This window comes from Bolinopsis microptera, chromosome 8 (assembly GCF_026151205.1).
Source record: "Bolinopsis microptera isolate Bmic1 chromosome 8, MBARI_Bmic_1.0, whole genome shotgun sequence".
In the NCBI taxonomy this organism is placed as follows: Eukaryota; Metazoa; Ctenophora; class Tentaculata; order Lobata; family Bolinopsidae; genus Bolinopsis; species Bolinopsis microptera.
Window position 1 is genome coordinate 7,009,519 of NC_087079.1, and position 27,712 is coordinate 7,037,230.

The following is a 27,712-nucleotide window of genomic DNA, read 5'->3' on the forward strand; positions in this document are numbered from 1 at the left end:
ATGTTGTTGAAATGACAGATTATCAAGTGATGCAAGTTAGTGATACTCTATGGACCACTTCCGATCATCAGGTTTATATAATTATTTTTGTTTATTTTTCTACTTTTTCTGTCAGCAATAATAAATTATGTCTGAAACTTTCACAGATATCTACTGCAATATAAAATTATAGTTAATTAACTTCATTCTCCCACTAAGCTGTTGAATTGGCTCCAATATATTGTAATAAATTGCTTGTTTCAGTCGTTGGTTGATGAGTTTGACGAACTGCAGCGAACACTGGATGCGGAGCTGGAAGGACTGGAGAATCTCAGCAGGATCGAGGTATGTACTTTTTCAGCATCTTCTGAACTTTCATCTGCACAAAAACCAACAATATTCTTTAGAATGGCATGTTGGTTTCTGGGGAAGTAATAATATTTCATCCTATCAATAATCTCTTGAATACCATGATACTGCATGTCTCAAAATATAATCGCACTTCGTGCTTTATAGTAAGCATTACACAATATAATTTATATTGCATAACACTGAGGTCTCAACCATCATGACAAACCTCGCTGTGTATATTGATTCATTGAGTAATGAGAAGGTATACAATACACATAACATTAATACGCTGTGTAGTCACGTGACAGTGGTATAATATTTTCTACATATCCTGCAGTTCCTGGGCCAGCTCGGAATTGTGCTAGCCTGCTAGAATGAGAGATTGCTTACATTATCATGAGTGTAATAATAATGTTCTTCTGGAAGGAGCTGTCACACATGTAGTTTTTGAGATATTCAAGCGCTTTTATTCTTTTAACGGTACAGTCTCAGCGGTCTTTGACAAGATATTGTCATATTCAAGAAGCATTTTAACGAAGTTATTCCGTCATATCGAGTAGTGAGTAATTACAGCAAAAACGTTGATATTTTGAGTACTGAGCTCTTCAGTAGAATTTCAGAGTGAAATACTACGATGAGTAGTTCAGTACATTACTATTACTATGATGAGTAGCTCAGTACACTCTGTCATCAGACTGCTTGTCTAAAGATAAGCAGCTTCTTGGGAGGCAGATACGAGATATCTTACTTTATATACCCGCTCTGCTTCGTTCAGAAGGAGAAATACTGGGCTGTATTAAATTTTAATTAATTTTAAAGACTAAAATGTAAATGGGAGTGACGCACGCAGGTATAATGATATATGAGATTAGATTGGAAGGAACAACTAATGAGCCTTTGTTGGCCAGTAGATCGTCTTAAACATTTTAATTTGGTGAACTTCCTTGTCATTTACAAGAACAGTACGGAACTGAGCGGTAACAATCTGCAGAACAATCCTCTCTTCAGAGCAATGCTCACAGTGGCACTAGCATGGCATCAGATCTCATTAGCCTTTGTTCTACTTACTCGGTTCTCCATTACGGCACTAGATTCATTATATATTGAGGACAGGTAATTTAATCGGAGAATAGCGGGAATGCGATCTGAACTCTTACCTTGGAAAGTATTATTAAGGAGCAGCGAGGACGGCGGGGTTTCATTTTTCATGATTGTAATCATACTGATAAGGTATCATTTCATCACTCACTCATTTTCCTGGTCATTTTCCATATATTTAAGTCATTAGTCCCGATTGGGAGAACTATCCACATTAGTTATTGCCAATATCACTTACACTTTCATTTTAAACGCTCTGTTTTTACCACAAACAGTGTTTAACTTGGAAATATTAACACGCTTTTCTCACCGTCTACTTACGTCTAGCCATGAAGTGCGACAGAAACTTAAACGAGCGTTAATAAATTGAGTTTTATCGTCAGTTTCCGGAACACACAATCCAATTTGCAGCAATGCAATGAATTAATTAATTAATTGCAGAACAGGGCTACTTTGCAGAAGTTACCTGGTATAAAGCCTGTAAAACTGCGGGTGTAAATGGGGTTAATTTACTGGATAGTCACACTTCACACTTCTCCTGCCTCAACAACACCTCATACTTTCTACAACATACTCTCTCAGCTGCTGCTCCTTACCAAGTGTGCTGTTCACCATCTTCAATTAGCAACTACCTGGAGAATATTGGGGAATACCTCAACTATTACTACTGTTCTAGCGTATCAGCACTCAGTACTCAGTGCCCTACTAATCGGTACAGTGAACCATCAGTACTCCACACAGTTACACCGTGTAATTAGATAATGACATAATAGACCTGATTTTAAGAATCATTATCTTTAGACTCTGTTCGTCTTCAAACCCGCGTCACTGTTACTAGTTTAGAGTTGATCTCACTGTGACAGGCTCACTGTGTCATAGTGGGCCTGGTTACCATGAAAACAGTGGGCCTGGTTACCATGACAACAGTGGGCCTGGTTACCGGGATCTTATGGCATCACAAGAGTAATCACTCTTTCTCTAGTACAATCATACTGCACTTATTAAGGAAAAGAAGTTTTTTATATTGTCCTGAAGTAGACAATTTCTCCGTGATGGTCGTTGAAGTCGTGACTAAGTGCTGATAGAAGTGTTCGTAATGTAATTTAAATTCATCCTCCAATTCAGCTTTCTTTAAAAAAGTGTAAAACCCCGGCTCCATCCCGTATAATATCCTATAGAATGTAACACACTGATACCAATTAACTGAGCGGTATCTGGTTAATAGTCCCAGGGGGCGACAGTAAACATGATGTACAGTGTTATTACACCTCATAATTAAAGGTAATGTTTACTAAGTTTCCCGGAAGTATGCGGAGTGATAATGGGCCCAATAACCGTGACGGGGCTGAACAAGACCCCCCTGGAGCAGAGAGGAGCAGTGTCCCTGTTACTTGTGGAGATATTGTGGAGAGGTGAAACAATGAGTCGGAAATAATGTGTATGACAATTATTGTTATCATGGGTCTCGTTAAATGTACATAATATGGGACAGTATATGGTCAAGTTCGGAGACAACCTGTACATAAAATCAGTCACTAATTACACTCATTTCACTGCCATAAACGGTAAAATTAATTATAATTCCTCTGAAAGTCCAAGGGGTACAGGCTCTTCAGATATTATACTCCTAACCTTTCTATAATGATATCTGGGTTCAAAATTTAAATAACTCAACCTTGGTGGAGACAGTGGCCACCTGAAAATTACAAAAATAAAGGAGCTGTAAATCACTTATGAAAAAAATATTTACTCCAAATTTCACAATTTAAAGTTACGTAAGACAGGTGGGTACTCAAAAAGTGCTGGTTGAGCAGGTTTGTCTGCTCAACACAGGTGGAGCAGCTCAATGACTACATGAGCTAATATAAGTGACTAGAACTAACCCTCTCATGCTTTTTAATTGCTCAAAAGTCCTAATATTTAATATTATGGGTTATACCAATCATATTTCATAGAATAGGATCCTCAGAATCGGCTCAACCGAGGTGGAGACAGCATAACATGCAGTTCAAAATCTGTTATTCTGTAGTTTAGGAGCTGTAGAGTGACTGTGGCAGTCCATTTGCAATACCAATGATTCTAAATCATCTACCAACTCATATTACAAGGCATCCTTGCTGAAAAGTACACTCAACATAGGTGGAGACTCAAATTTGGCAAATTTGGGCGTAAATTTGACCTCAGAAGTTAAGGTTCTCCACCGCGGTTGAGTGGTTGATGGCTAGTTTGATGAGTTGTATACATGCTAAAGGGTCACCCAATGTTATTTCTTCCAGAAATCAACTGCCAAAGCTCAACTCAACCCGGCGGGGCCAGTTTTAATGCATTTTTTAATGTTTTAATGTTTAATCAACAATTTCTCCACCTTGTTGAGTACCTTTTCACAACTTTGATAGTTTTTTCATTTGCTAGAACACTTTGCTTTAAGACAGAAGGGGTAACAGTTTTATGATCCCCTACAGTAGCGGTTAACAGAGCAGATTAGAATTAGTGATAAAACCAATGAATTTAGGCATGTTTGACAGGCTTTTTACTGTTTCTTAATGAAAGATCTCCACCCTGTTGAGCGTCAATGGAAAAAACAAAATTTAACGGGAAGTAGAAAAGGCCGAGACGCAACTTTCTAGCTAACCTAGAACTCTCTAAACCTTTCTCCACCCCCGGTTGAGCAGCTTTGAAAAGTGCATTTAATTTCTCCACCTCGGTTGAGCATTTAAATAAAATATTGATAAAACCATCAGATTGCAAATTTGATGTAGTTTGTGTTACCAATAACCTTTTCCACCTTAATCAAAAGTTTCTTCAACCAGAGCCAGTCTCCACCTTAAATCTCCACCTTTTAAGGGTTTGTTTAATACCACCTGTATCTGCTCAACCGTTCAACCTTTTAATTTTATTTTTTTACTCAGAGAAAGTCCTGAAAAATGTCTTGTCAGCCATATAATCAGGGAGTTTCATTCTGTGTTGAGCTGGCTCCACCACACACTTCTAAAAAAGTAAAAAATGTACAGGTTGTCTCCGAACTTGACCATATTGGGGTTACTGTGGCTACATGGCGTTTAATACTAACCTTCTAACAATTTATGGGTATTATTATTTTATTTATAATTGTGGTCTTTATTATTTACATAATAGAGGGTCATTTAAGTGTGTCTATGCTTAGTACAATATAGTAAATTGTAGTTTGTCAATAAGGAGCGCATACAACTATGGAGGCAAGTAATGAAATCAAAATATTCTCTTGACAGGCCCACGATACAGCTCCAACGATTACCTTACAATTTGGATGTTCAAATTTTCCAGAGATCTGACAATTACTCTAGAAGTCTAGATACTGTCATCTGTTTAAAAGTAGTTTACAAAACAGTGGTTTACTTACTCTGGTACTGTGGTTACTATGTGGTTACTATATGGTTACTATGTGGTTACTTTGTGGTTACTATGGTTACTATGTGGTTACTATGTGGTTACTATGGTTACTATGTGGTTACTATGTGGTTACTATGTGGTTACTATGTTGTTACTATGTGGTTACTATGTGGTTACTATGTGGTTACTATGGTTACTATGTGGTTACTATGTGGTTACTATGTGGTTACTATGTGGTTACTATGTGGTTACTATGGTTACTATGGTTACTATGTGGTTACTATGTGGTTACTATGTGGTTACTATATGGTTACTATGTGGTTACTATGTGGTTACTATGGTTACTATGTGGTTACTATGTGGTTACTATGTGGTTACTATATGGTTACTATGTGGTTACTATGTGGTTACTATGGTTACTATGTGGTTACTATGTGGTTACTATGTGGTTACTATGTGGTTACTATGGTTACTATGTGGTTACTATGGTTACTATTACTCTGGTATCTACAGAGTTACGGTCATTAGTTCAGACCTTCTTGCAGAACCACACGTTTTCTAAACTATCAACACCTAGGATCTATTTCCTGCCATTTCTCTAGAATATCGATAAAACTTGATCTTTAAACTGTTCTCATTTCCATCTCTGGTGGCATTATTAGACTTGATATGTAATTCAAAGAACTTGCAAGAGATTCCTACCATTTCTTGAATATCAATGATTAAATATTTAAACTGATTCAAATCTCAGTTCCCCCGGTGGTGGCATTACCTGGCCTGCTAATTGTTATCCATAAAACGTACACAGAACTTGATAAGAATCTAAAGTGGTTTGTGATGAGTATGCTTGCTAATGCTACAGAGCTAAATAGAGCAGAGCTTTGTAAATATTGTCTGATGTGAGACGGGAAGAATGGAGGACTGCTGAGAACAGGGGGCATTTACATGTCAGTCATATCGACTGTAGAGTGTAGCTGTTGTTGTAAATTGCAGCTCAGAACAGTATGATAAATCGGCGGCGCAATTTTAAGTTCTTCTAATTTTAGGTCAGACTTACTGATTTTTTCCCTGGAAAAGCCAATTTTTTGTTGGATTTTCGAAAAATAGTAGTGACTAAAGTAACTCCCTGCCCCTCTATAACCATACTGCTCATGTCTGAATTACGAGCAATCTAAAACCGCTTAACTCCAGACATCGGTCACCTTCTTCCACTTCACGCCGGTAAAACGTAATCGGTTCTGACATCTTGATCATCACGTGGTCACGTGAACAGCACGTGACCACGTGCTGATCAGCACGTGATCACGTGCTGTTCACGTGACCACGCCTTCTGCGGGAAGGTAGACGTCGGGACTCTTACGAGACGTCGGGACTCTTTCCAGTGGTGAAGGCAGCTGAGGATCAGGTTTTATGTAATAAGTTGAATAATCAGATCTGTAAAGGTTGCAGGGAGCATTATTATTAGTTATTAGTACTTTACAGTGTAGTTGTGTTGTTATACCGCTGAAGTGTGGGGTTAAGGTATGAGATTAAGGGGTGATGGCTATGTAAAGTTTAACATTTTCTTTGCTTCAGTGAACTCAGATCATTAAGAGGAGCTGGAAATACTTCATAATATGTAATGGATAGTTCGCATACTTTAGTAGATAGACTGCAGTAAACTTCAGCGCAGTAATACTCAGCTGAGTTAGTGATCCCATGTTCAGTTGACTGAGATCCGTATTTGATTTGAATGTGAGTAAAAATCCACAAGTGCGCCAGGAATTTCTCACCAACCTCCAGGAACAGGAATTTAGCAGACCATTATGACACCTGCCCGTTGAGAACACAACAAATTATCAGCTGGCAGCTGGCTAACAAGACCTTTCAGCTGGCAAACAAGACCTTTCAGCGGGGTATGTTCAGACAGCACGCTCCCTGGGGAGATACAGAGTATTCTAGAACATTCCACTTAAAGTGCTACAGTTGCTAGGTTACAGATGCTCAGTTGCTAGGTTACAGTTGCTAGGTTACAGTTGCTAGGTTACAGTTGCTAGGTTACAGTAAACAGACAGCACGCTCCCTGGGGAGATACAGAGTATTCTAGAACATTCCACTTAAAGTGCTAACTTAAATACATGCTTAACATACTTAGGATCCCAGTATTTAATCAAACCCTCAATTACCTCCCCTCATTTAGCAATTAAACCACTCAATCTGAGTGTCATCAGGGCTATCAGATCACCTTCCAGACTCCCTAAATGCTATTTCATCTACAGTTCCCTGCATCTACAGTTGCATCTACAGTTCCCTGCACAACGTGTGGAGCTCCGGTCTAGTCTGAGACCAGGGCAGCATGTTAACTTTCCATGCTCGCCATCATTATGTGATTCATCTGTAGTGTAAACAACTGATCCCGAGGAGCTATCATCATGACGCACGCAAAGAACCTGGCTTTAACGTGCATTACGGCGGTTAATCACAATATTTACATTTATGCAGGGCTATTCACGTTGCAGATGATAGCTAGATTTAATGCGGTTAGTAGCCCTGAAAAGGTTACAATTTGATTCCCAATGGAGAGTGCGCCCTCAGTGCGCCCTCAGTGTGGCTGATAAATGGTGAACTGTACAAGTTGACGAGAGTCGTAAGGAGGAAAGTGAACAGTTTTCTGACGCCGAGCTAGATTTAGTGAGGCCACTCCTGGTTTAAGTGTTCAGGTTGATATTTACTGTTTACTGTTTAGTGTTTTCCATTTAACACCCAGAAAAACACTAACTAGAAGAATGTGGGAGACAACAGGAATGTTGGCTACTTTTTTGATGCTATAGGTGGTGGGAGGCGGTTTAACACTTACTTTTTTTATTTTTTATCTCACACTTATTTTACTTCGGAGTATTCCAACAGCCACATTGTTACACAAGTGTAACTAGCCAATTACAGGAAGCCGAAGGATTTAATTAGGCCAGTGACGGTTAAGGTAGTGTGTACCATACTTTCTTCGCCCGAGACTTCGCTGCAATGGACAGCTTCTCATTTAACCCTCACACACGATTTCTCGAATATTCGGCTGAGTAGATCGGGGGGCTGCATAGACCACTCAGGATCTTTAGCTGAATGTCGACGACACTCACCCCACGACTAGGCAGGCAGTGGGTTTCGAACTCGCAATCTCACGATTACAAATCCGATGATTAACCAACTACGCTACCTGGCCGTTATACGCTACCTGGCCTAAAATGTGTGCTATAAATATAAATTTATAAATAAGTTACACAGATCTCACCTGGTCCAGTAACTAAACATGTTGTCTAGACAGGATCTCCATGCTGGACACCAACCCCCAACTCCATACTAGAGCTCCACACCAACTCCCAGCTCCATCACTAGACTCCAGAGGTCCACACCATCTCTTGTGATGTCTGGAGAACCACCGGCTCTGTTTGGTCTACGTGGTCTCGACCAGCAGAGACGTGATCTCAGCTCATAACTCTACTCACAACATCCCTAATTGAATTGTTCAAGTTATTCTTTGGTCACCTGGGCTGGTTCGGGTACGTTTCCGATGTAAAATATGATTCAGACAACCGAGAAAGTGGTGTTCATTTCAGTAAAATAAGTGCTTGGAGAAAGTTAGGTATAATACCACACTGTACATGTTAGAGATCACTGTATAATATGATAAAGAACACAGTGTATGTTAGAGGACACAATTTATGTTAGAGGACGTAAAATAGAGGAGACAAAGTAGAGGACCTGTGTATCACGTGATTGCACTCTGTAGTTTGTATCATTACATTCTATTGTTTATTGTAGAGTGGGTAACTTTGTGTTGTTGTACTAGAAATAATGAGACTCCCAGAACCTGCAACTTCAGGAGTACTACTGAGTACTGATTGTATCTTGTGGCCAGGCCCCTTGAAGAGTCTCCTCTCTTCTTATTGGTGGAGAGGTGTACGGATTGCTGGTGGTGGATGAGTAGGTGCTATATTCATTAATTTTACAAAGATATGGTAGAGTTATCCTGCACTTAAAAGTTAACGTGACGACTGTTAATGGAAATAAATAACGGGAACCTCCCCAATATTTGTTATTTCTAGGATCTCTAAGTAGTAGAGTATAGAGTGCCATCATTGTTTAGAAATACCTGTCCATCACACTACCCGTCCATCACTCTACAGAGTATGACATGTTGTTATTTGCTGGGATCATAATGCCCCCTGATGTCAGAGACCTGCATCTACAATCTACTTACCATCTACAATCTACAATCTACATACCATCTACAATCTACAATCTACAATCTACAATCTACAATCTACAATCTACAATCTACATTCTACATACGAGAACAGAATACATCAGCTCCTCCCTACAGAAATAAACTGCACTTGTAATGATCATATCAAATGATTTCACAGCAGGCTTGTAACTTGTTACCATCGGATCTAAATATTAAAATTATAGATGATGACGTCACAGCTGCTGAGAGTGACGTCACAGAAAAGGGCTACACCCTGTGTGAAACAAGCTCGTATTATGGTGATCAAATTTTGAGTTGAGTAGGAACTAGGATTACAACAGATCATATATTTAAGGTGCAGCACGAAGATTACGTATGACTTATGAGTTGTGGGAATAGTTTTAGAAAGATATGAGGATAGGCATTATGTAGCGGATTAGGAATGTTACAGACAGCGGTTCACCTGTTCACTAGTCCACTGAGTAACCTGTTACCTGTTAACAAGGTTACCTAGGTTACCTAGGTCCTAGGTTACTGTCACTGGGCAGACATTCTTGATAAGCTTGTACAATCAGAGTGATATATTTTGTGATAGTTCCACTGAACAATAATATACACCCGTTTCTGAACTCCTCACTGATAAGTGATTACAGATAGGTCTAGACTCTAGCTAAACAGTGTCATTGCAGACTGCTAGAGTTACTAATTCTGTAACTGATAAAACTCTGATCAAAAATCAGGACTAGACCATTAAATTGTGAAAACAAAATGCAGTAGCTAATCAGTAATGCTTCCAACTGATAAGTATTTCTTTCCTAAGTTAACCTAGCAATGACGTATTAGACCCCTCAACAGTGTCCACAACTCCAGTGAAGCAGCATCTTAGTGTCTCACTATTTAAAACACAGCAGATATGAAGTTCTCCCTGCAGACTGTCCCTCACGTAATATTTCGTATTTCCAGGAACATGGGAACATGTTGTGAACACTGTGAAAGTTACTGTTATATTTACTGAGAAAGGGTTACTATTACAAATTTACAAGTATTACAGTTCATAGGCCACAGTCACTTTGAGCCCCTCAAATTAACCTCGCCCTCCATTGTTTCATCTGCTTTAACTTAATCATCTCCCCATTTTATCTAATCAGTGGTATAGGAAGGTTTTTATTCGATTTAGTTTTCCGAAAGTTTCTAGAAAATTGCTTAAATCTCAAGTTTTGACAAAGGTGACCCTCCAATTGAATATGCAATTGAATATTCCCCAATTAGCGGTGTGTGATATCATGGATCCCATTATTTTAGTACCAGTCGAGTAAACTATTTTCCATAACACTCTACAGTCTACACTTTATCACCCCAGGGCCTGGCCCTCTTATCATATAACTGTCATAGGTGATGACGCCAGTTAAAGGTGACACCTTTCCATGACGAAATGTCACAGTTTCCATGACGACATGTCACAGTTCACACTGTCACAGTTTACACAGCGTGAACACTGTGATAACACCATGACGACACAACAGTTACAGATTTATTTAAACCTGTTAAGTGTTAACTCGCGTGTCATAATCAGGTTTGCAACTTGTACCGCCTCGTGCTCTGCAGCTTGTATCACCCCGTAGTCAACCAAATTCCAACAATCTTCTGAAAGATCAGGGTTAAATTTAAACTGAGCCCCGCACCAAATTAGGTGATGTGAACAGAATTCCGACCAGATTATGAGGTGTAAGTTAGAGGGTTATTATGAAATTATGGAGATTGTGAGGGTGGTTATTCAGAAATCACATTACAATTATGATAACATGTTTGGGGCCTGATTTAAGGTTATGTCACTTCTAAAATGTGGGTTATTGGCTGTATTAATATTCGTGGCGGTGATTCTTGGCACTGTACAGATTTTGTAAATTGTGATAGGCAGTGTGATTATCGTGAAAGTAGGATGAGGGTGACAGTAAATCGTTTCAGGCTTCTCAGTTTTCTGATAACATTAACTGAGAACGTTTCTATTGAATCTGTATGATAAGGTATAATGTTATCATGTTATAGAGGATATACAGATAGTGAATATTAGTACCACTAAAATTACGTCATTGTTGACATTGTGAGAGGTCGGCTGATTTGTGTCAAACTGAAAATAGGGGGTGACATCTAATGATTACAGGCTTCTCACTTTTCTGATAGGATTGACCGTAAACACTTATATTGCATCATCATATCACATAACACTATAAGGGGGGTACAATGAATGTGAGTACTTCACAAAGGTAATGTATAACGTCATTGTATTCCCCGGAACTTAAAGGTTTCCGGGTGGATTCTATGAGGAATTTGGGGCCTGTATAGCTGTATAGGTGCTAATATGAAATATCCCTCGCTCTTCATAGGCTGATAAAGGTTTTTGTGTAATATGATCTACCTATTAACAGTTACTAAATACCAGAAAGATAATGGATTGTGTATTATAAGGGATGTTAATGATAATTATAAGATAACACCCCCTATTTTATGATAAAGGGGGCGACGTTGTAAAGATATGGCACCCCACTGTAGGGCGACCTTGTAAAGATATGGCACCCCACTGTACCCCGCTTTGTGTTGTCTCCCCAGAATTCGATTACCAGCGAGAAATCATCAGTGTCAAATCCGCCTAACAGGTTATTGGGCGCGGGGCGTGTTATTATTGGAGTGGGATTATGCGGGTGATTATTTGGTGTTTTATATTAGTTACCTGTTACCAGTTAGGTGGGGATAAGGTTACATAGGATATGTATCTTGTCAAGACTCTGGAATTGGGCCAAATTTGTGGGTAATTATCTGCAAATTTGCACTAGCCGAAGTATGTGAGAATGTTACCGTGAAGTATGTGAGAACGTTGCCGTGAAGTTACCGTTCAAGGTATGAACATTCATCAAATTGTTCCCAGCCAAAAATAGAATGCGAAGAAGTTTAGATTTCCAAATTCCACACCGGTGTCGATTTTCGCCAATTTGGACCTTGAGCCTTTTCTAAACACACTCACAATTCTTATCAGAATCCCCGTTTAAGTCCTCTGTTTTATGATGAACTTTGAATAAGAGAATATTTAATAATTAATTTGAGATGAGAAATGTAAGGTGAGGAGAATTAGATTCTCGCCAGAAAACGGAAATAACTCTTAAAATAAATAATCACATGATAATATCATACTCCAAAACACGTCGTGATGAATGTTTCTTCGTAAATGTGCCAAGTGAAATAACACTTGAGATAAGCACTTAAGTACACACTTAAATGTATAATAAGTCTTGTTTGAATTTGGCAAATATCAACATTAAGTTCTCCCCACCCTAGTGAAAATAATGTACCATAAAAAATGGGCATACTATAACCGTTACACTGGAGTGTAACCATGGTAACCGTTACACTGGAGTGTAACCATGGTAACCGTTACACTGGAGTGTAACCATGGTAACCGTTACACTGGAGTGTAACCATGGTAACCGTTACACTAGAGTGTAACCATGGTAACCGTTACACTGGAGTGTAACCATGGTAACCGTTACAGCTGATCAGGCCCACAGTTAACGGAGGAGAGTTGATTGAGGACCTGTCGATTATCAGAATGTCGTCTGGGACAGGTTGCTAAATTATATGGAGATTATTTGATCTGCAGTAATAGACCCCGGACCCCTGAGGCATGCTTTCTACACGTGGTATATAATAGTGTACCAGAGAGTGGTAAAAAGCTTATAATTTTGCAGGCGAGGGATCATCTTGCAATTATCATACATTCGATACCATTTTACAAATACCTTTTAACTTGTAGTGGATTTACCGCCGAGTAAATGGTTTGATTGTAGCTATTGTCAGGATATAATGATCTTGGACTACTTAAAGTTTATGTTGATTTTAGGATCAAATAGGTTTTTAGTTTAAACAACATTTTATGAAGGTTTGTCGCATGAATGTTTCCAAATCAGTGGAAGATTTAAAAGGAAACTGCTACTATAAAAAATAATAGCGAGGAAAACACGCAAATAATTTAAACACTTTAACATCAAAAAGTCCAACCGTGTAGCAGTTAAATTATTCATGATAACCAAATTGAGGGGGGCTTTTATTCGTGGGCCTAGTCATTATTCGAAGATAAGCTCACTAAATACTCACATTATGAAGATTTAAAATTATGCAAGAGAAATTTTTAAAATAAAAAACTTGATCCTTTGAAAACGCATTGAAATGTTAAGCATTTAATAACTCAATCTTGAAGCGAATTCAAGATAAACCGCATATTGCGACCACGAGTTATTAGTGCACTGAGTAAGTATTACCACCTCCGCAGTACTTCAGATAATACAAATCTCGCTTTTAAATAAGATTTAAATATAGGATACAGCTACCCAGTTTAAGTGAGTCTAACTACCCGTACAACAAGGACATATCCACTGGGATCATCATGTTACACAACATTTCACTGGTAATCTTGTAGTTCTTTTCTCTTTGTAAGAGAACCGGGGTTATCTGTTGCATTTCAGTACTGTTTTTACAAGCTCTCTATCACAGGGGTTATCTAGAATTATCTAGAATTATATTGTAATATCGGTAACTTGTCTACGTTTTCAGCCGATCCTTAGTGCCCATATTAAATATGCAGTATCAGTAAGTTATTATATAGTATACAGGTTATAGTACTAACCTACTATTACTAGGTATACTGCCGACTACTACTGACTAAAATACTCTACATTATAGACAATCGTCCATTCTATCGTACAATGATCTGGTTACTGTTACTTGGTTACATATTCTCATTGCTCTCAGTCCTGGTTTACAGCTTTACCAATTCCCTTTGACCTTAAATCAGACTTTATGTGACCATTTTAGATGCTCTTCTTGAATTTTAATGGTAGTATTTGTCACTTTATCGACTTTCTATTGTTCCATCCCTCTATTTTCTTACTTCTCTTCTAAATCTTGTAAAACTTGTCGAAATTAGATCGAACAATCACTCAAAGTGCACTTAATATAATGTGATATTGATTTAGAACAGTCTTATCACGGTTCTACACAGTGTTACTGTATTATATCTAGTAACTTTTTACCTGACTGGAATACTGCCAGTCTAGCTAGATAAAGCAGGAATCTAGAGTGTTACAGTGTTACAAGAGATTTGTAACAGGGTGATAATGTTGAAAGTGATGGATTATACCACGACCTTGTGCTGTTTACCGTTACTGTGCGCTACTAGACGAAACTCTGGTTACCAAAATGGTTACCATGGTTACAGTAGTGATGGTAACAGTAGCGATGGTAACAGAAGTGAAAGTAACGATAGTGATAGTAAATGTAGTGATAGTAACTGTATGTTTTGTAATGGAGAATCTGATGAAAGCAGTAGTGAGGGATCTGAACCTACCCACCTATCTGTGACGACAATCTACCGCCAGGTAAATGTGCCCTGTTTCTCCACTTCAATCTTATCCCGATTAGTCTGCATTTTCTCAGATGCCCAAGAAGTGTTCATTTACAAAATGTTGTGTTACATCCGCTGTGAGAATAAAAACTTGGCACGGCGCAGTGAGAATTTTGTGCCAGAGTGGGATCTGGGCTGGGTTTAAGAGGTCATTAACTGCGGGGTAATTACCAAATTAGTCGGCACATTTCATTTGAATTGTACGGGATATATCTTATATCTACCGTACTACCGTACAATACGGGATATATCTCCCTTCCCTGGATTATATCCAGTAAAATCACTTAAACAATTGTGAAGATCTCGTGAGCTCAGTAACTATTTTAGTGTAGTCAAGATCTGCAGTGCTCGAATCTGGTCAGTAAGTTTTGGGAAACACAAGACTTCAAACAGAGTGTACTGTAAGATAGGAGTTAGATTACTGTGGTTAGATTAACATATTAGCCTGGAATTGGTGCCTTGGTTACCATACATTGGGCAGAGTTATCATGTACGATATTATGGTCTCTTATAATGTGATCTCTGATGTATTATTGTTGAGGTGCCCAACAAATAATATTCAATATTATGCATGTCAGTGGTTGTGCACTAAATGAAGATTCTGTCACAATGTAAGAAACATCCGCCTTAATTCACGTACAACTTTCTCCAAAATATTATTCATATATTCAGCCACAAAATCTAATAACATCCAAATATTGTCTGTCGTTACGCGGCCGTCTCTAAATTACTTAGAAGTTGTGGCGGACATACCTGTGCAATTATACATATGTGTCTGGTAATTTAGAGGCCTCCCAATCAAACCATATTTGGGATAATTATAGAGATATTAGATATGTTTGTTAGCTGGGAATTTACCATCACCTTTTCTGGAAGAGATATTTAGTCGTGAGTCTACTAAGAAAGCTGTGTAGAGTTAGAGTTAGAGTACTATCTTGCCGTCATTAAAGGGTTTTTTTTCAAATTAGTGACCGAAATTATATTTGATCAAAATATTCTTATTTGGGTTTGAGCAGATTGTCCTTTAAACAAAGGACTGGAATTGCGATGATGATACGATGTAGTGATACCAAGGGCCTGGCTATGATTAGCACGCCTGTTTTGATCAGATTATCAGAATGACAATGCCTGATCACTGATGCCTTAGAACAATCGTTATCTTGGTCACAATGAATTGGGAGCACACGGCGTTTCGTGTCAATATTTGTAGCGTATTTATTGGAACGCGCGATGACGTTTTTGTAGTAAGTCAACTCTTGTCAACGAATTTTCGCGCGTCTTTTGCTGCGCGCGTACCCATGTGTTATGCTCTGCAAATTATACTTAATTTTAGCGCTATTCTTGTTAAATTTCCGGATCATAACTTGAGAACTAATCTTATTTATTTACAGGAACAAGACGAGGAAATAGTGGCGGATGGTGTGGTAATAGCGTTGAATGACGTAGTGATGGAGAAATTGAATGGAGATGTGTCTGACAAATTGAACGATCTGAACGGAACAATCGAGAGACAACACCGAAAAACGAGCGATAGCGCTATTAATAGGTAAGCTGTGAGAAACATCATCCCCTTATTTAACAAATATCACTTACAATTATCCACATTTCCTTAATCACATATCCAATCCACTGTGGCATTTATGGCTCCCTCTTTATCTGAGTAGCTTTGTAATTTCAAATCTGACAGCTCTCTTTCTTTATCGTTTCAAAGTTCTCTCTTTCAATTTTATAGTCTTAAATTAAACTAATGCTGTTCGCACAAATTAGTGCCACTAATACGGCACACAAGCGGAAATGACGAGCCAGAGTTACTAAGTTGAAAATATACACAGTACCGACCACCAGTAATTCTGCTTTATTCTGCAATAATCTGTACATAGTACAGTACACTGTGTGTACCAACGACTACCCCATATCACATTCGGTCTTATTTATATTTTAATTTTAGAGTTATCTAATTTCAAAACATGGCCCCACCGGATACTGCCCTGCGTTCATTTTATTCTCATTTTATTCTCATACTCAGTATAGTAGTATTGATCTTGCCTAATGATGCTTAATGTGCTTTGACATTTAACCGATAAACGGGAAATAGCATTCACCATATTTTCATTAAAACATAAGATATAATATTGACATTTTAATATGCGGTTACATATTTATTATATTGTTATTTGAATCTCGCATCTGTCGTTACTCGTTAGCTTACATTTAGTGTCACGATTCACTGCTTTCCCATTGCCCACTCTATTATTATTAGACACGGCTGAGCAATAGGAACCATTTAGTTGGGATAATTAGCCGAACAATATCTGCATTTTAATATTATGTAATATAAAATATCGCAATAAAGATCGGAAAGGTTTCAGGATCACACAATACGTTTGATGCTTATAATTCAACAATATTATAGCCTACAATCCCAGGACACGGGCGTCATCATAGTCTGGCTGTGGCTTTCAATTACGTTAGCATGACTATGACTTCATTTAGTTTTTATGACTTACTAAATATGTTTACAAACACGAGCAGCATGTTGCAGCATGTTGCATGCATACCGAGCAGTAAAACACAGCTCACAACGCTGGACATCCACCAGAGATAAGCAACTTGCGGGCTGAATTGCGTTTTAAGGACTCATTATGTGTAATTTGATAAGGTCTCATAATCAGGTTGCCTTTATGCGTAGTACGACGTTTTGACGCTTCTACCATAGCTCTTACACACACAGGTGTACATTTCCTCAGAAGTTGTGTTAGGACCATTTTGCTTGGTCGTTCTCCCTAGTACCACTTTTAGATATTTCGCTTTTGAATGTGGTTCTTCTGAATTGCTCCTTTAGATACTTGTTCCCAGTCAGAGAAACCTTCTTCACGAATGACCTAATGGTTGCACAATAAAAAAGGACTGATAACGCTTTTTAAAAGATGTTGTAATATGTTACATTTTTTTGACACACAAAAAACGTTTGGTAAGGACAGCAACAGTGCAACTAGAAATATAACCCGATTTGGACACGAGACACTCCCAAAATCTTCACCTTTTGTTTGTTGATAAAGTGGCGCTATTATCAGTTAAGTACCTAGAGCTCCTAATACTAGAGGCCCCTTGTGCAGCAGATTTATCGGGAGTTATTTGTGGTTGTGAGTTTGTGTTGCACATTGCACAAGTTGTTACTTTGTAAATAGTTTGTGTTGCACATTGCACAAGTTGTTACTTTGTAAATAGTTTGTGTTGCACATTGCACAAGTTGTTACTTTGTAAATAGTTTGTGGTTTCTAACAATGCTCGTTTGACCCCTGTTATTGTTGACAGTACAATAGACTGCTCATTGTAGATGTCAGATAAGAGCAATCTTGCAATTGTATTTTCTGAAATAATCTGGTTTTTGTGGTTATAACACGTTGTTCCTTGCTGATCTTTTCGATCGTTCAGATCAAGTTTTATCTCCCGTATATTCCACGTTTGCGATCAGTTTGAACCTCAGTAAATTCATCTAAATCCTCTAATTGAAGTTGAATGATGAAGATGACGGTGAGGACATGATGGAGCGTCTGACATGTTCTATCAGACATGTTTTCTGGGAGATTCCACGTGGTCCCTACAACACACTGATCCTGATCTGATCAACAACCTCAATAACTTGTAAGTCAAATACTCTTCCTCAACCTCAATAACTTGTAAGTATAATACTCGTCCTCAAGAACTTGTAAGTCTAATACTCGTCCTCAAGAACTTGTAAGTCAAATACTCTTAAGTAAGGATATTATTCACAGAAATTAACAAAATAATATGCAGTATTTAGAGAAGCGCCTATTGGCCCAAGAAACCTCTAAGGGGTGAATTAATTGCGTTGATTTGTATTATCGGGTCAACAACAATTCCAATATCTTGCGTACAAGCTTGTTATTAATTAAGTCCACCCCGTGCAGCTTTACTGATGTACCTTGATGACCCTAACTTGTGAAACATTGTTTCTATCCTGATTCCTGAATAACATTATAATTTATACGTCCTCACCTGAGCTTTGTCTTGGGCCTGATGTCCTTCTCCTGCTTCATTTTAAATCGAAGAAAAGATCAACCACCTCTCTTCCAAGATCCGTATTTGAACAATCTAGCATTAACAGGCGATATTAAAGACGTGAAAATATATACTCTGGCTCTTTAGCCTACATTCTAGACAAGCAGAATAATTTCAAGTACAAAATTCTCTAGTGAGTGCTGCGGGAACAATTGCTACGTCACCTCCTTAGGCAGTCCTAAATGTGTACGAACACCCCGTAGTAAGTGTATCAGTAACAATACAAACTACCCGGATCTTCTGACGCCCCCTTCTCCCCGTTTTATGGGATAAATGTGCAAGCAAGGGGATAGAGCACTGATCATAACAATACAGGTCTTTAAAGGACAGATCTTTTCACCTCCCCTTACCCCCATTACACGGATTACCCATACATCTACCCCCATAATATGTAATCCCAGCCCCTTCCTGGCTGTCTCTCCCTGCTTGTAGTCGCCTCCCCGGTATTAGTGTTTACCTGGCACTCAGTTTATCTCATTGTATTCCGAAAGTTCACACAGTAGCTGAGAGTAATCCCCGCAACTTATACAGTTATACTGTATATATACAGTAATATATAGTAGCTAGGTAATCCCGGCAACTTATGTATACGCTGTAGTTTGAACGTGTGAAATCTTGAGTACACTGTGCGTTTATCTGACTGTTTCAATGTCAGTATGTAATTCCGCTGATAAATATCTCGATTTGCCGTGCTTTGCCGTACCTCGTGGTATTTACCGTGTTTGAGGGTAACGCCCCTCTCTATGTTACCGCTACATTCCTGTGCGTGGTGGAGTGGGAGGAATGTTGGTGACTATCCTAGAGATAGGCTTCTACCAGACATGTTTCGTGGGCGACTCTATCTGGTCTATTCCGAGAGATCCTGATTCTTGGGAGATTCCGAGAGATAATGATTTCAACAACTCCCTTCCAAGAGACTCTGACTCTGGGTCATTTTCTGGAGATCCTAACCTCAACGACAAGTGAGTTTGTGGACACCTACTGAGTAAATAGTTCAGTTTTTAAGTTACAATAAAACCTTTACCCTTCACCCAGAGATCAGCTGGTGTAACAGAGTCGATATATTTTAATGTTGCCATGAGGTGGCAAGTCCCATACATCGTGGTCCGGTAGTTTCATTGCGTCCTAATATACCGTGCCTCTATACCGGTTACCTCGATATACCGTGCACTTTTAGTTCCCCCGAGAGGCCCGGTATATAGAGGTTTCACTGTATTAAATTCTTTACGGATATACGGACGTATTTCTTTTAGCGTGGAATTTGCTTCCCGCAAACACTATACTGAGATTTCTCACTGCTAAATCACGATCAAGCAATTACTGATGTTTCGTCCTTACATAATTATTTTCATATTATTCAGAATAGGAATATTGTTAGTGCATATCACAATGATAATTGGTATACATTATAATATATAATATATATATTCAATAATATTCAATAATGTGTCTTTTGTTTTCATATGTTTAAAAACATTTTCTCCGTTTTATTCAGTAGAAAAACTCGATTGATTATTTTCGATTATTGTCAAGAACAGTTTACGGATTCTTGAACACCACTTCCTCTTAATCTACCACGCGAAATGGCTTGCCTCCACTACATTAACACGCTTCATATCAACTATATCAACACGCTTTAGGCTACATCCACACGCTTTATATCAACTATATCAACACGCTTATTAATTTCACACATAAGGATAATTCAGCAGAACCACGATACTAAGCCCCCGATTTAAAGTGAGCTAGCTTTAGTGGCGGTACTTGTAAGGTTTCAGACACAAGAGAGCTTGTGAGTGGTTGTGTTGTACACTACAGTCTTGGCTCTGTTCATTACCCCTTTACCTATTACCCATTAACCGCCCTTTCACTGTGTGTACCAACTTTAAATGGTTTCTGGACAGCTTTTTTACAACTTAATTTGTGCATCTCATTAGATAAAGTTTTTTACAAATTACAAGTGAATTAACAACTAAAAAACATGTTGTTAGTAACTTGGTAGCACTGTGTGTTGAATGTTGATTATCTTCTTGCAACTGTCCGCGGTTATGCGTGTTAAATTGGTTTCTAATTGACACAATCGTTTTGTTTTGTATCTTATGTATTACGTCAATCCACAGCTTCAACTCGTATCTTCAGTTTGTGTCAGACTATCCATTTGAGCGAATGTTGATTTGAGTCTGACAGCTAATGCGTGCAATCAGAACAGGCGTTAATGAACCCCTGTCTAGCTGAAAATATGCTCATAATATTAATCATAACTTCGTTATATATCACAAGCGGAAGACGCGTAAACACCTGCAAGATCCTTTAAAACTGACGCTGTTTAGGCCAAGTTACAAGTGGTGTTTCGGCCAATGAAAAACACTTCCCTCGAGCTGGGGAAGTGTCAAGTTCATTTCATAACCAAATGAGGAAGTAGTTGTAACTATAATAACTCCCTCTGACTCACACCCCCCCCCCCCCCACTATAGACATGACTTGAATATTATTGGTTGATTACATAAGATGGTGTCGGCCTTCTCTCAACCCGTTTTGTTTTGGGTACCGCTAACATACGCTCCATGTGGATATATTATTGTATTGTAGAGCTAGTTCTAGACAGCTCACATAACTTAATAATGTATACCCGGGAAGGGATAATGGAAACTGCTGCTGCTGGCTCAAGATGTTTTGAGGTTGTAGGGTTGCTCTGAAGGCTGATATCACCCGTTTAATTTCCACTTGTGTGAAGTTTTTTGTTTAGAAGGTTTTGCACACTTTTTTGAGGTTCATCTACCGACGCCCTTTTTTTTGAGTTTTTTGAAATTTTTAATTGGTGTTGAGAATTTGTCTGTGTCCGAGACGGACTCAGGAGCTTGATGAGCTTCTGCCCGTTTTGTGCAGTCCTTCTTTTGTGGCTTTCGTCTTGTTCTGTGGTCGACAGCTGAAATTAAACGCAGTTTTCAATAATTTGTATGTAATATCAGATTTACTAAATGGGGGGGGTGTCACGTCCGTCTATGTCCGCTTGTCTCATAGAATCCAAAAAGGACAGGACATAGGCGGACATAGGCGGACATAGGCGGACATAGACGGACATAGGCGGACATAGGCGGACATAGACGGACATAGGCGGACATAAATGGACACCTAAATTGCTAAATAAAATGTTCAATTTTTGCTGTTATAGGGGGATCATGTTTTTTGTCCGTTCGGTACCATATATTTTCAAAACGGACAAAAAATAGAGCGGACAAAAATGAACAAAAACGGACAAAAATGGAAATAACATTTAGATGCTTCCTCCTCCTACTCTTTCTCCTCCTCCCCCTGGGTCTTCCTAATCTTCCTCAGTCCTCTTCCTCCTCCCCTCCTCAGTCCTCCTCCTACTCCTCCTCCTCGTCCTCAGTCCTCCTCATCAGTCCTCAACAGTCCTCCTCCTCCCCAGTCCTCCTCCTCCTCCTGAGTCCTCCTCCTGGGTCCTCCTGGGTCCTCCTCCTCCTCCTGGGTCCTCCTCCTGGGTCCTCCTCCTCCTCTTCATCCTCCTCCTCTTCCTCCTCAGTCCTCAGTCCTCCTCCTCATCCTTCTCTTTAGTCCTCCATCCTCCTCATCAGTCCTCCCCCAGTCCCCCTCCTCCTCCTCCTATTCAGTCCTCCTACTCCTCCTTCTCAGTCCTCCTCAGTCCTCCTCCTCCTCCTCCTCCTCTTCCCTCTCAGTCATCCTCCTCAGCCATCCTCCTCAGTCCTCCTCAGTCCTCCTCCTCAGTCCTCCTCCTCCTCAGTCCTCCTCCTCCTGGGTCCTCCTCCTCCTCTTCCTCCTCGGTCCTCAGTCCTCCTCCTCCTGGGTCCTCCTCCTCATCCTTCTCATCAGTCCTCCTCCTCCCCAGTCCTCTCCCAGTCCCCCTCCTTCTCCTCCTCCTATTCAGTCCTCCTCCTCCTCCTCCTCAGTTCTCCTCAGTCCTCCTTCTCATTTCTCGTAAGTCCTCCTCCTGAGTCCTCCTCCTGAGTCCTCCTCCTCTTCCTTCTGAGTCCTCCTCCTGAGTCTTCCTCCTCCTCCCTCTCAGTCATCCTCCTCAGTCATCCTCCTCAGCCATCCTCCCCAGCCATCCTCCTCAGCCATCCTCCTCAGTACTCCTCAGTCCTCCTCCTTCTCAGTCATCGTCAGTCCCCCTCCTCCTCCTATTCAGTCCTCCTCCTCCTACTCCTCCTTCTCAGTCCTCCTCAGTCCTCCTCCTCCTCCTCCTCCTCTTCCCTCTCAGTCATCCTCCTCAGCCATCCTCTACAGTCCTCCTCAGTCCTCGTCCTCAGTCCTCCTCCTCCTGGGTCCTCCTCCTCCTCTTCATCCTCCTCCTCTTCCTCCTCGGTCCTCAGTCCTCCTCCTCCTGGGTCCTCCTCCTCATCCTTCTCATCAGTCCTCCTCCCCAGTCCTCTCCCAGTCCCCCTCCTTTTCCTCCTCCTCCTATTCAGTCCTCCTCCTCCTCCTCCTCAGTTCTCCTCAGTCCTCCTTCTCATTTCTCCTAAGTCCTCCTCCTGAGTCCTCCTCCTGAGTCCTCCTCCTCTTCCTTCTGAGTCCTCCTCCTGAGTCTTCCTCCTCCTCCCTCTCAGTCATCCTCCTCAGTCATCCTCCTCAGCCATCCTCCCCAGCCATCCTCCTCAGCCATCCTCCTCAGTACTCCTCAGTCCTCCTCCTTCTCAGTCATCGTCAGTCCCCCTCCTCCTATTCAGTCCTCCTCCTACTCCTCCTTCTCAGTCCTCCTCCTCCTCCTCTTCCCTCTCAGTCATCCTCCTCAGCCATCCTCCTCAGTCCTCCTCAGTCCTCGTCCTCAGTCCTCCTCCTCCTGGGTCCTCCTCCTCCTCTTCATCCTCCTCCTCTTCCTCCTCGGTCCTCAGTCCTCCTCCTCCTGGGTCCTCCTCCTCATCCTTCTCATCAGTCCTCCTCCCCAGTCCTCTCCCAGTCCCCCTCCTTCTCCTCCTCCTATTCAGTCCTCCTCCTCCTCCTCCTCCTCAGTTCTCCTCAGTCCTCCTTGTCATTTCTCCTAAGTCCTCCTCCTGAGTCCTCCTCCTGAGTCCTCCTCCTGAGTCCTCCTCCTCTTCCTTCTGAGTCCTCCTCCTGAGTCCTCCTCCTCCTCCCTCTCAGTCATCCTCCTCAGCCATCCTCACCAGCCATCCTCCTCAGTCATCCTCCTCAGTACTCCTCAGTCCTCCTCCTTCTCAGTCATCGTCAGTCCTTCTCCTCAGTCCTCCTCAGTCCTCCTCCTCCTCCTGGGTCCTCCTCCTCCTCCTCCTCCTGGGACCTCCTGGGTCTTCCTGATCCTCCCCAGTCCTCTTCCTCCTCCCCTCCTCAGTCCTCCTCCTACTCTTCCTCCTCGTCCTCAGTCCTCCTCATCAGTCCTCAACAGTTCTCCTCCTCCCCAGTCCTCCTCCTCCTCCTGGGGCCTTTTCCTGGGTCCTCCTCCTGGGTCCTCCTCCTCCTGGGTCCTCCTCCTCCTGGGTCCTCCTTCTCCTCCTCAGTCCGTCTCCTCCTCCTCCTCAGTCCTCTTCCTCTTCTTCCTCCTCCTCCTCCCTCTCAGTTATCCTCCTCAGCCATCCTCCTCAGCCATCCTCCTCAGTCCTCCTCCTTTTCAGTCCTCCTCAGTCCTCCTCCTGAGTCCTCCTCCTCCTGAGTCATCCTCCTCAGTTCTCCTCCTCCTCCTCCTAGGTCCTCCTTCTGGGTCCTCCTCCTCCTCCTCCTCCTGGGTCTTCCTGATCCTTCTCCTCCCTCTCAGTCATCCTCCTCAGTCATCCTCCTCAGTCATCCTCCTCAGCCATCCTCCTCAGCCATCCTTCTCAGCCATCCTTCTCAGCCATCCTCCTCAGTACTCTTCAGTACTCTTCAGTACTCTTCAGTACTCTTCAGTACTCTTCAGTACTCTTCAGTCCTCAAAATTTTTGTCCGCTAATGTCCACCAATGTCCGCTAATGTCCACCAATGTCCATCCAAGTCCGCCAATGTCCGTCCGGGTCCGCCAATGTCCGTCCGAGTCCGCCAATGTCCGTCCGAGTCCGCCAATGTCCGTCCGAGTCCGCCAATGTCCGTCCGTGTCCGCCTATGTCCCAAAAAACACGTCCGTTGTCTCATAGAATCCAAAAAGGACAGGACATAGGCGGACATAGACGGACATGACACCCCCCCCCCTAAATGTTAACTACTGCAACTGATTTGTACGTGCATTGTGTTCCTGCATAGTAATAACACAGTTTCATTTTTGACATAGCTTGAGTTGCGGGGTTCCCAGAAATCAGAATCTATCGCTCACAACATGTAAACGTAAAGGAGCAGCACTGTTAGCTACACCACGTGATGCCCATATAAGGAGTTGTAGAGACACGTGATACCCATATAAGGAGCTACACTGCTTGAAGATGAGGCACCTCCTGTACAAAACAGTCTTCATGTGAGTATAAATGTTGAACTTGCAGAAGTTTTGGCGACTGCAGTCTTACTAAAACGATCTGTGAAACGGTTACAATCACATTTTCGGCAGCATAAAATTATTCAACGTGTTAACTGTAACTTGTCTACAGCCTGCTACAAGTAGGTAGTCTGGAGCGGCCACGTGATGCCCATATAAGGAGCGTAGAAGGCGTCTGGAGCGGCACATTTCCCCGGTATCAAATATTCTGAATACTTCAACCTCCATTATCCTTATCCGCAAAGCACAGGGGTCATTTTTAATCTATACGCGGCGTATCTGGTGGGGCAGCAAATTACATTGCATGCTGATAAGACTTCTAGATACTTGTGGATAATTACATTCATCGAATATTTTGTACTTTTTCCGCGATATCGTTGGTTTGACAGACACTTTTGTTTTCAAAATATTTTGTTTGGATATTTCTGATTTTTAACCTGTTTATCATAATTTTATTAACGTTATCCCTGTATTCGTACTTCGATACTATTACTATGTTGGTAATTTCTTTAATGACATTAACTTACCATATTATTCTTATTGAATTATTTACCGATTTTATACTAATAAAATATCCTTCATCCATCTCACAAACATCAATTTTATTGATTTATCAATTTCTTGAAACTTCATTAGAGTCATGATCAATTCATTTTACATCGCTTTCCAATCTTATGACTTGAGACAAACTATCCAGTCACTTGTGACTTGTGGTAAAATCTTTAACTTTAACTGGACTGTTAGCGTTACAAGGATGTAGCAACCAACTCATCGCTTCGAATACCGGACTAAATGTTCGTATGAAAACACCAGATGAAAATTCCGGATACCAAAATAAAATCTTATTAATATGAAACCAAACCTATAAATAACCAAAGAACTAACTCCGAAACCAAAATGACGCAAACCGAGTCCGCCCTTCACTCTTCAGAATTCAGAAAACCACCTGCTGAACTCACGGGATGATCACTGATTGGCTGATGAGCAACCCACGTGACATTAATAGTCTCCTCTGATTGGCTCGCGCACACCACATGTCCCAATGCGGCGCTGTGATTGGCTCCCGTTCTTGTGAGATCAAATTCCTGTTTCATAGCATCTGCAACCACACGCGAACGCTCGTGTCTGTTAGCCATCTGTTCTAACATTATACGTGTACTAACGTTTGTTGTAGTGTGTGTATTTGCAGTATATTTGCAATTGTGTCTGTTATCCTACAATACCCTCCCACGCTTGATACTGGATGTTAAGGTTCAGGGTACCATTATCTTGATAAAAACGCAGGTAAAACATTTCTCACACACCAGTAAAGCAGTAATTCTTATTGTTACTTGATATCATGAGATTTTATCATGATATTATTACACTCGCATTTGGTGCTATTGTTTCGTCTCTGTTGATTAAGTTCCACCTATCATCATCATCATCATCATCATCAAAGAGAGATGACCTACAACTAACAGCTTACACAAGACCCCAATTTGTTCTCGAATGACCGCCTCACATTAAACGAATTAAGCACACATGGTCACTAAAAGGGCCCCCTACATTATATTAAGACCCGCAGTACGTGTGTGTGTTCAACAGTGTCCTACTATTATATAGCTTTCAAGTTTAATGAGGATTGTGTTACGATTATATAGTAGTAACATGTTCCCGTTAAAAGCGTCGTTTAAAGGCGCTGTAACTACTTTGTGTTCTATCCTCAAACATTACAGCTTTACAGCTCTTACTCTGTTTTCAGCTACAGGTCCTGCTATTTCTCTGTTTTCAGCTACAATCTAAATTACTTTGATATGTATGAAGGCGGTACCCCGGTGCCTACACTCGTTTATAGCCCCTATCCCAGTGTTTACATATACAGACTACAATCGTTTAAGCTGATCGGACTGCTGGAACATTCTCTGTTTAAAGACACTCCTTGTGTTTCAAGCTCCAAATACGGCTTTATCGACCTCCTCGTAATGTTCAATTGGAGCTTAATTTTTGCGTTCTTTCCAAGTTACCAGTAAAATAGTTTAGTTGTGCCATTGGACTGTCGTTTAAGTTTTGCAGAGTGTGTCGGGTTATAGTCACATAGTTATTAGATACATAATTAAGGTAAAGGGTTTTACTATCGGAATGTCATATTTTCTAAATTTACAAATAGCTATATTACTTTATTATATACTGTACTCCCTTCAATTATCGATTACTTTGTTGTAGACCTGTCGCTTAGAATATTGCTTTTACCTACGATCGTGTGAAATTCAGCTGTAAAAACGCTAAACATTCGCATAAACACTCCACATGCCCCCTACACCTACAATATACATGTGCTCCTTCGTAAACTACACCATTTGTTCAGTGTTTTGTGATTGTCCTCATGGTCACGTGATCCATATCCAGCCTTCTTGTTGGCTCATCTGGTCGTTCTGCCACCCGATTGGCCACCATTTTCTTGCTTGATGAATCCAGGGGGTGGATGCTTTACTCTTCAATATAATATTTTCTCCGCCTCAATCAAAATGTAACATTATGTTTCTCCATGGTAGTATGTAATGTCTTAAAGTGTGTGTCCCCTGCATTTTACAGGGGCTGGAACCTGCAGCCACCTTATCTCCGGTAGCATTTGAGGAATTTGCATATTGAATTTCGAACATTGTCCCCCAGTGTTTTTTTGTTGAATCAGCTTTTGCGGTGAGCGTATAATGCCATGCGTACGTGAAGCGCTGCTTCCATTTCT

General features: G+C 40.7%; 1 protein-coding gene across 3 annotated transcripts in view; it reads left to right on the plus strand.

Annotated features, from left to right (window-relative positions):
* Window positions 1–27,712, plus strand: part of LOC134819525 (plakophilin-2-like) — a 98,644-nt gene continuing 70,932 nt past the window's right edge. The window contains exons 1-3 of one of the 3 annotated variants that reach the window (XM_063829498.1): window positions 1–71; window positions 244–324; window positions 15,863–16,017. In XM_063829498.1, the coding sequence (XP_063685568.1) occupies window positions 12–71; window positions 244–324; window positions 15,863–16,017 (296 nt within the window). In that variant the 5' untranslated portion in view covers window positions 1–11. Of the gene's footprint in view, window positions 72–243; window positions 325–15,862; window positions 16,018–17,982; window positions 18,117–24,787; window positions 24,970–27,712 lie in introns of those variants that run through there. The other 2 variants (XM_063829500.1, XM_063829503.1) reach the window with 2 other exon arrangements.